This window comes from Camellia sinensis, chromosome 2 (genome assembly GCF_055761805.1).
Source record: "Camellia sinensis isolate YWXY chromosome 2, ASM5576180v1, whole genome shotgun sequence".
In the NCBI taxonomy this organism is placed as follows: Eukaryota; Viridiplantae; Streptophyta; class Magnoliopsida; order Ericales; family Theaceae; genus Camellia; species Camellia sinensis.
The window spans coordinates 209,771,301-209,781,475 of NC_138962.1; the positions used below are offsets into that span (position 1 = coordinate 209,771,301).

The 10,175-nt window shown below is 32.0% G+C and overlaps 1 protein-coding gene across 1 annotated transcript; it reads right to left on the reverse strand.

The window, feature by feature from the left end:
- Window positions 1-6,049: 6,049 nt before the first annotated feature.
- LOC145819801 (uncharacterized) lies at window positions 6,050-7,902 on the reverse strand. The gene is made up of 2 exons (XM_082913661.1): window positions 6,298-7,902; window positions 6,050-6,182 (listed from the first exon to the last, which is right to left on the reverse strand). Exon 1 carries the CDS (start codon window positions 7,811-7,813, stop codon window positions 6,863-6,865), a length of 951 nt encoding a protein of 316 aa, XP_082769787.1. The 5' UTR covers window positions 7,814-7,902; the 3' UTR covers window positions 6,050-6,182; window positions 6,298-6,862.
- Window positions 7,903-10,175: the final 2,273 nt, after the last annotated feature.

Sequence of the window (10,175 nt, forward strand, 5' to 3'; positions counted from 1 at the left end):
AGATTCTTGGCATTTCATCATAGATGGCTCATGGAAATCACCAACAGACCACGCTAGAATTGCATGGATTTGCTTGCACAACAAGAAGTAGCAGATCAAAAGACAGGCTGTGATGAAGACATCCTTACCACATGCCTTACTAGCAAAAAGCGCATGCATGCTTGGATGCAATCCGATGGGCTGTACAACAGGATTTGAAACATATAAATGTGTACATAGACTGTCAGGTACTGATCCAAATACTTCAACAACAACGATGTTAGAAGGATTGACACATTATTACTATTGTTCATGATATTCTAGCTTATGCAAAGTGTTTGAATTATGTATGTATTCGTGAAGTTGCAAGAAGTGCAATTCAGCGAGCATATAATCTGGCCAAAAATATAACTACTAATACTTAAGGGTATAATATATAGATGGTTGTTTTGTTCTAAAAAAAAAAAAAAAAAAAAAAAAAATTCTTGAGCCATTTTCTAGTATTCACATGGGTATTCCAAATTGAGTGGAACATGAGATTTATTTTGATTACTTTAATATAACTATAGTCAAATTAGGTTAGATTATAGTACCTAGCACCCAACAATTTACTTTGATTAATCTTCAAAGTATAGTCTATTTACTTTGATTAATCTAATTTGCTTTGATTAATCTTCAAAGTATAGTCTATTTACTTTGATTAATCTAATTTGCTTTGACTATATATAGTACCTACCAAACCCGACAGTTCTCTTCTAACGTGCTATTTGATAAAATTAAAAATTGAATGTTGAATTTTTTAAACTGAAAAGTTGCTTGATAGGCTTGTTTTGGAAAGTTAGTTAAAAACTGACTTTTAACCTTTTTTTATTTTTTATAAAAAACGTGTAAAAAAATAAAGAGGTAATGTGACCCAAAATATGTGAAAATTGGCTTTTAGCCAAGTTCCTAAATTAGGCTAAAATTTAAGTACTTAACTAAAAATAAATTGTTTGATATATATAAGATTAACTTTAAAATTTATTATTTTTATATTGTATATTTTAACTTTTGTATTGTGATGGTGGTAGTAGTGATGGTATGATGGTAATGATAGTGGTGGTGGTGGTGGTGGTGTGGTAGCGATGGTAGTGGTGGTAGTGGTAGAGACAGTGGTGGCAGTGGCATGATGGCGGTGGTTATGGTGGAGGTGGCGGCGGCAGTGGCGGTAATGGTAGCGGTAGTAGTGATGGTGGTAGCGGTAGTGATGGCACTGGTGATAGCGATGGCATAATGGTGGTGGTGGTGGTAGTGGTGACAGCGGCAACAACAGTAGCGGTGGCGGTGATAGCGATAGCGATAGTGACGGTAGTAATAGTAGCAGTAGTGGTGGTGGTGTTGATAATAAGTTTATAATTGTATATATTGATACTTATATTTAGTATTTATAAATTTCGTTTAGAAATAGGCTAATTTAGTAACTTTTTAGCTATTTGACTAAAATATGAGCTAAAAAAAACTAGTATGTTTGTGATGATTTTTTAACTTTTTACAAAAAGATGTGTAAAAAGTAGAGAGAAAAGAGAATCTTTGATTTTTTAGTATAGATTGTTGGCTTTTTATTTTTTTAGTGATTTTTTGACATTTTGGCTGAAAAAGTCACTTGTCAAACAAGGCTAATTAAGTAAGTTTCTTATGATTTAAATTTTAGTCTATATTTTAAAAGACACTTAAATTTTTAAATGATATTAATTGTGGTTATCAAACGGACTTAATTGATTATTGCTTAATATATTTAATTTTAAGTATTGAATCGTATTATTAAATATTCTTAAGTTTTAAACTCTCATTATTTTTTTTAAACAAAAAATTAAAAACAATAAATAACATTGTTCTGAATAAATATCTTTGACCACAAGATCACGTAGCTAAGCAATCTTAGCCGCTGATTGAGTATGAGATTTGCACTTTATATATGTGAGAGCGGAGAAGTTTAATAAAAAATTTAATTAATTATTTAAAATTTATTGCATTTTCCTGTGAGAGAGATGAGCGGAATGTTTGGACATAATCATTTTCTAAGCATGGATTAGGCTAATATTGTTAAGGACATCATAATGGATCATTTCTACACACAATAACAATCTTTCTTTTCTTTTATGTGGATTGGTGTATTGTATTTAGATTGAAACACTGGGCTATGAACAAATCTATACTATTGTATTGAAACCATAACAAAATGGTATCACTACAAAAAATTTGACTTTTTGCGACGGTAAAATCCAGTCGCTAATACTTCTAATGCCGTCGCTAATACTTTTTGCGACGGAAAAATGACTTTTTGCGACGGCAAGAGAGGGGTCGCAACTGCAGGGGTTGCAAAAGAGTTTTTGCGACGGTAAGTGCCGTCGCTAATGTTTTGCGACGGCATTTTTTGCCTTTTTGCGACAGCACCGTGCAGTCGCTAATAACGTTTGAAATTTCTTGACTTTTTTGCGACGGCCCTATTTTACCGTCGCTAAAAATGTTATTTGAGACGGCAAAAAATACCGTCGCCAATAGTCTTTTTTTTAAAAAAAAAAACACTTTTTTGCGACGGTATGGTGCCATCGCAGAAAGTATAAAAAATATGAAATTTTCTATTTTTTGCGACAGTGTAATGCCGTCGCAAAAAATATTAAAAAATAATAAAATTTCTATTTTAAATAATAAAATTTCTATTTTTTGCGACAGTATAATGTCGTCGCAAAAAGTAAAACCTGTAACAAAATTAATAAAAATATTAAAATTTTCTATTTTTTCCGACGGTGGTGCCGTCTCTCTCTCTAAGAGTTGATTATTTACATTCCATTCACAAAAACATCATAACAGAAAACAAAAATAAAAATTGATCAAACCATCAAATTCAATATTTTACAAAGAACAATTAAACTGTACATGTTCATAAAAGCATATTTAAATTATAAAATTCACCCAAATCCTAAAAAAAAATAAAATAATAAAATAAAATCTAAAATTCACTAATCAGCACATTGGATATTTAAATGCTCTTACAAAAATTAAAAAATTTCCAACAAGATCTCAATTTTGAGCCTATTTCAAAAATCAAACTGCAAATTCCTTACTTCTAGAATCAGATCTTCCCCTCGGCAAAATTTGTCCTTTTGACCTACAAATAAATAGATAACAGTTACAAATTATAACCTTTTGGAGAAACCAACTATTTAAACACCAGTAATGAAGACAATGAAGACTGTGGAAAGAACACTTACGTTGTCATCAGGAACAACTGCATATCTCTCAATTGGAGAAACCAAAGCTTTCCCTGCTCACAATTAATAATAATAATAATGGAATTCAATGTAGTCCAAAATAGTGTAATAAACTCTTAGTCAAATGATGTGGAGAGTACTCATGTGAAGGTGGGGCTCACACTCCTCTCTTTATTTCTCTCTAATCTCTTTTTTCCACCTCATTAGAGCTCCATTTAGAGCTCTTAAATTAGAGTTATGTTTCATTACTCTATTTTTCACTTTACTAGAGTTCAATTAGAACACTAATTTTAGAGGGATGAATCATAAGCCAAGACACTAATTTTATGTTTCATTAATAATTTGTTTAGTTTTATTATCTTGCATATACTTTTGCTCTTCAACTTTATCAAATATAATGCTACGAAGTGAAATTGAGGCAGCAAAGTTGTAATGGCAAGTGCTCCTTATTGATGAAACACTTGCAAGACTGCATAACCAAAAAACATGAAATAAATGGCACACACAAAATTGAATATAAGCCGTCCACTTCACCAATTATGAACCTGAGCTCTCCACCTCTCCAATGCTTGTAAATTAGGAACAAAGCTCAGGTCCCATCATGAGCGAAGTGGAAAGCTTATTGGTTTAAAAAAATGAAGAACAAACTGAAGGTAAATCAACATACAAACAAGATTTCAAATGACTCAAAATAACAACCATGACACTGATTTCTAAAATAAAAAAAGAAAAAGCTATAAGCAAAGTCCCATAGGCTGCACCAAACAAGATTTCCTAATGAAATATTTTTTCACCTAACTAATGAAATATTTTTTTATTAAATATCTTTCAGCTTGCAAAAATCCAAAGCTAATGAAATATTTTTGGGTCTATTTTGGTTCTTGTTCATGCCCCCCCCCCCTCATTTTTTTGGATGGGGGTTATGAACAGGATTATGTGGTTCGTAGCTCGGGTGGTTTGGCTAGTTTAGTTGTTGTTTTTGTTATGTGGGTTTTTATTTTGTATAGCTCTTGTTAGGGCCTAGGGTATGCCCCTTGTATATCTGTATAGTTTGCTTGTTTTATTTTATGACTTATTCACCCAAAAAAAGAAAATAGAATTGGACCTAAACCAAACCAATATAGTTTGTGGTCGATAAAAATAAAATAAAAATTAAAAAAACAAATATAGTTTGTGTTTTCAAATCAGTTTGTAATACTTTGAAGAGCTAGCTATCTCTAACTATAAAAAGGGTTGTCCTAAGGAGAATCCCATCATAACAACCTTTAAAAACACACAATGTTGTGGTGCAAACTTGGGGCTCTATTGTGCAAGGGTTGGAGTTAATAATTGTCGTGACCTGTAATAATTTTCTTTCATGTGGTATGCATTGTGTATCTCTCAAGGTTAAGGATCCTCTGTGCCAAATCTCTCTATCCTCTCACTTTAATGCAATCGTGATCATTAGATCATATAAAAATCTTAAAATATATGAATATTAAGATTTGATTCTATGATTCGATAATTAAGAATACATTGTGATTTAGGGATAGAGAATCACAAAGTCAACCCTGTTAAGTTTGAATATGTGGTCCTAATTATTTTGGAATCTTCCAGTTTGAGATTTCAGCAGTATTAGGTTGTTGAATATAGAATAGTTTGGATTCCACAATTCACAGTGGCCATGCTTTGAGAAGCATTAGTGATCACATTTTCTGGTATGTTTGCGTTTTGAATTTATGAAGAGACTGAGGTTAAAATATTGATCTCAACATATACTATAAAACTTAAACATTTCCTATAGGCTTAGAAGGAACTCATTCCAATTGAAACACTTAAGAAAACAAAATAAAATATTTTTTGAAACTAGTTCTAGTCAAAAGAAAAAACACCCTGAAACTTTTTAGCAGCTTTCGAGGAATTTTACAAACAGAGATACGAAAAGGTGATCCTACTACATCTAGTTGTGAACTACCTTCAGGTTGATAGTTACTGAAATATTCCAAATTCTATATACTAACAGTAAGAATGCACAAACAGGACTTCTGTAACAAAATTCACCATTCAGAAAGAAAATTTCAGGAACACAGAATCCATTTTATTGCATGGGTGGGCACTATATCTGAATGTGATATAGTAATAGGGAAACAAAGATGGCTGAATTGAAAACCAAATATGCTATTAATTTGTTTGTGTCTATATTAAAGAGAGAGAGAGAAGGGATAGAGGGTTTTTCTCCATCTTGTTCTGTTCCTTTGAAATCCCCAAAATTATAAGCCTAAGTTTTTATAATATAGCTCCAAATTCCAATTCCAAAAGGGGAAATTACAGGAAGGAGCAAATCCCATGGTGATTCTAAGCTTCCAAGCAGTAGTAGTCCAGTTTCTTTCAACCATTCTACTCTTTGTTTATTGATCTTATCATCATTAAATTTTTTTTAAAAAAAAATACATATTAAACTGAAGCTTATTGGTTTATTAACATGACAATTTTGACTGATAAATCAACATACATATTAACCTCATAAAGCCCAACTGCCTATTCAAATGACTCAAAATAACAGCCTGTCTCATGGCTTCCAAGCTCCAACCCAATCCCCCATTGAAATAGTAACAATATGACTAAAGCTATGGGTGTTAGTAAGTTAACCATGAGTTCAAATTTAAAGTATTAATTACACTTTCTTTTTTCTTTTCTTTTTTTGTAATATAAATAGTTTAAAACTATTGATCTATCTAACAATAAACAAGAAACAACTACATATATATATATATATATATATATATATGGCATTTAGCTTATTGGAGAAAAGTTGGACTTTATTGAAGTTATTCTATCAGATCTGTTGGTCCACAACAAAAATCAGATCTGTTGGTCCACAAAAAATCAGAGATGAGAGATCAGGGAGAGAGACGCTTACCTGTGTGTGAGTCGATCGGTGCAGAGATGCAAAACCAGAGAGTGAGTGTGAGACTGATGAGATGAGAGAGTGAGGGAGACAGATCAGATCAGATCAGAGATATATATATATAAAACAAAAAAAAATCAACGATCGGGAGAGAGAGAGACAGAGATTGAGAGAGTTTACCTGTGAAGTAGATTGATCGGCTGTGCGATGATGATCGGAGCGATGAGATGAGAAAGAGAGTGATCGGTGCAGAAAGTTTCCATGTTGAATGATCGGCTGCCAGAAACGAGAGAGTGAGAAAGAGAGACAGTGAGATGGTGAGTGAGTGATGGTGAGACTGAGAGAGAGCGAGAGAGAGAGAGAGAGTGAGGGAGCCGATTATAGATTAGGGCTTTTTTTCTTTTGTTTTGTTTGTTATAGGTGAGTGAGATGGTGAGTGAGAGATGGACGGTTAGATTTGAAAGAGGGAAAAAAAAATGAAATTTTTTCTTTTTGAATTTTTTTTTTCTAATTTTCATTACAAATGAATATTTAAATAATAAAATGATTTTTTTTTTTTTTTTTCGCAACGGAGGATGTCATTGCTAAAAAAAATTATTTTTTATTAAAATAATTTTTTTATAGTTAATGAATTTTTATTTTTTCATTTAGTAAGGTTAAAAATTTATTTGTTTCATATTTATTTTAATGAATATAAAATTATTATTATTTTTTTATTTGGTAGAAGTAGGGATAATATTTTCCATTAAAATAAAGTTAATTTTTTGTGGCCAATGAGAGAAAGAGATATAGAGAGAGAGAGACAGAGAGACAGAGAGAGAAAGAGATAGAGAGAGAGACATAGAAAAATAGAGAGAAACAAGATATGAGCGAGAGATAGACAAAGAGAGAAAGAAATAGAGCGAAAAGAGATGATCGAGAGAAAGACATAGAAAAAGAGAGACGGAGAGAGAAGAAAGATGAGCGAGAGAGACAGAGAGAGAAATAGAAAGAAGATAAATAAGCGAGAGAGAAGAGAGATAGAGAGAAGAGAGATGAGCGAGAGACAAAGAGAGAAAGAGAAAGAGACAAAGACAAAGACTGACAGATAGAGAAGAGTGATAAGTGAGAGAGAAAAGAGAGGTAATATTTTGTGGTAGAGGAGAGGAAGCGGCAGTAGTGGTGAAGGTGGTAGATAAGAGACGATGGTGGTGGTGGTGATGGCGAAGGAGATTAGTAGTGAAGTTGTGGTAGTAGTAGAATAGATGGAGTGACAGTGGTGAAAGAGAGGTAATGGTAGTAGTAGTAGTGGCAATAGTGGTAGTGGTGGTAGTGGAGTGGTGGCGATGGTAGTAATAATGGTAGTCGTAAAGGTGAAATGGCGACCGTGGTAGTAGTGGTGGTAGTGAAATGGCGTTTGTAGTAGTGGTAAAGGTGGTAGAGGAGATGAGCGGTAAGAGAAAAAGATGAGTGAGAGACACAAAGAGAGAGAGATAAAAAAGATAGAGAGAAGAGAGCTGGACGAGAGACACAGAGAAAAGAGAGAGACAGACAGACAGAGAAGAGTGATGAGTGAGAGAGAGAAAGAGAAGAGTGACAGAGACACAGAGAGAAAGAGAGAGACGGACAGACAGAGAAGAGTGATGAGTGAGAGAAAGAGAGAGAGACAGAGACAGAGAGAGACAGAGAGAGATAGAAAAGAAAGACAGAGACACATAGAGAAAGGAAGAGACAGACAGACAGAGAAGAGTGATGAGTAAGAGAGGGAAAGAGAAGAGAGACAGAGACAGAGAGATAGGAAGATGAAAAAATGGGTGAAAAGAGAAATGTTCAAAAGAGTAAGGCGACGTCGTTTATAGTAGATCGATAAATCGAGAATGAGCTCGATAAATAGAGAAGATGGGAGTAAGAGAACGAGCAAGACGAACATAATGAGGGAGAAATAGACAAATAGACAAGTAGACAGAGAGAGAAAGAGAAGAGTGATGAGTAAGAGAGAGACAGAGAGAGAGAGAGAGAGAGAGATAGAAAAAGAGAGAGAAACAAGAGATGAGCGAGAGATAGACAAAAAGAGAGAGAAATAGAATGAAAAGAGATGAGCGAGAGAGAGACACAGAAAAAGAGAGAGACTGATAGAGAAGAGAAATGAGCGAGAGAGATAGAGAGAGATAGAAAGATAAGAGAGAGAGAGAAAAGAAATGAGAGAGATTGAGAGAATAAAGATGAGCGAGAGAAAACAGATGTGAGAGATAGAGAGAAGAGAGATAGACGAGAGACATAGAGAGAAAATGAGAGAGAGAAACAGACAGACAGAGAAAAAAGAGTGATGAGTGAAAAAGATAAAGATAAGAGATAGAGATAGAGACAGAGAGACAATAAGATGAAAAAATGAATGAAAAGAGAAATGTTATATCAAAAGAGTAAGACGATATTATTTTTTTTAATTTTTTTTGCGATAGAAAAAAGTACTATAATTTATTCAAACCGTTTTGTGACTGTATATATATGAAGCTGTCTCAAAACCACAATCACTATGCTAGGTTAGAGTTTTCCAAAAACTCTTTTAAGAAAATTATACTTTCTTGTTTTCCGTGTTATATTGTTTTTACTGAATTTTTTTAATATTTTAAGTATTTTTTTTAATTTTTAGACACACCTAACATAAATACACCTAAAAATTTAAAAAATTGTAAAAAAATCTTTTAAAAATTCACTAAATACCAAAAATACAATAATTCAATACATTTTTTTTTTGTATTTTTATATATTTATTAATTTTTAAAAATATTTTTCATAATTTTTTTTTAGATACATCTAAGTAAGGTGTATCTAAAAAAAATATTTAAAAATTTAAAAATATTCACTAAAAACAAAAAAAAAACACAAAAGTCACTTTTTGCGACGGTAGAAAATGCTGTCTCAAAAAAGCAGAACATTTGCGACGGCACAATTTGCCGTCTCAAAAAATAAGAGTATTTGCGACGGTATTTTCTGCCGTCGCAAATACTCTCATTTTTTGAGACGGCAAATTGTGCCGTCGCAAATGCTCTGCTTTTTTGAGACGGCAAATGGTGCTATCGCAAATACTCTGTTTTTTTTAGACGGCATTTTTTGCCGTCGCAAAAAGTGACTTTTTGAGACGGCAAGTGTGCCATCGCAAATAGTTCTGTCTCATAAACCCACTTTTCTTGTAGTGTATATAGTGAGGTGGTTTGAACTCAATATCTTAAATTTAAGTAATAAGGGTTTGTTTAGAATGTGAGTTAGTTTTTTTTGATTTTTTAGCTATTTTAACTTAGAGTTAAAACGTCTTGTTTGAGATAGTTTTTGGACTTTTTTGACTTTTGTGGAAAAAAAAAAAATAAAATGATTACGGTTTGGATGTGATATTTTGTTTTATTGACTTTTTAACCTATTTTATCATTTTGTAACTAAAATAGCCTTTTAGTTCCAAAATTTTATATGCTAAACGAGTGCAGACTCCTACCACTTAGGTAATATAATATTATATTAATTAATTTATCATTTTTTTATTCTTATTTATTTGAATTGCAGGCTTATTGTGTATGCCGACCGCTAATAATATATATATATATATATATATATATGTTTTCTAATTTGTAAATATTTACTCTGTCAACTATCTACTACTATTATAAAAGTGTGAAGAGCCTATTATATCTTTTACTTTTTAAAATTCCAATTTTACCCTCTCGATTCTATTATATACTATCTATTATAAAAATGTGAAGAGCCTGCATGTTTTCTACTTTTTTTTAAATCTCAATTTTACCTTTTTTAAATCTACTATATTTTTTAAAAGTCATGAAGAGTTCTATATAAACCAACTATATCTTTATTTTCTAAGAATCCTATATAAATATAAACAAATTGTATTCCTTCTTATCAAAAAAAAAAAAAAAAAGTCATCGCGCTATTTATATTGATGATAATTGAAGAACAAAAAATAATTACTCTTTCTTATTTCTTGTGTTTTATTCTATACTATATACATAATATTTACAATTGTCCCTTATGGATCAAATCATTGTAAATAATTTTGGTTGAAACTTGAAGTT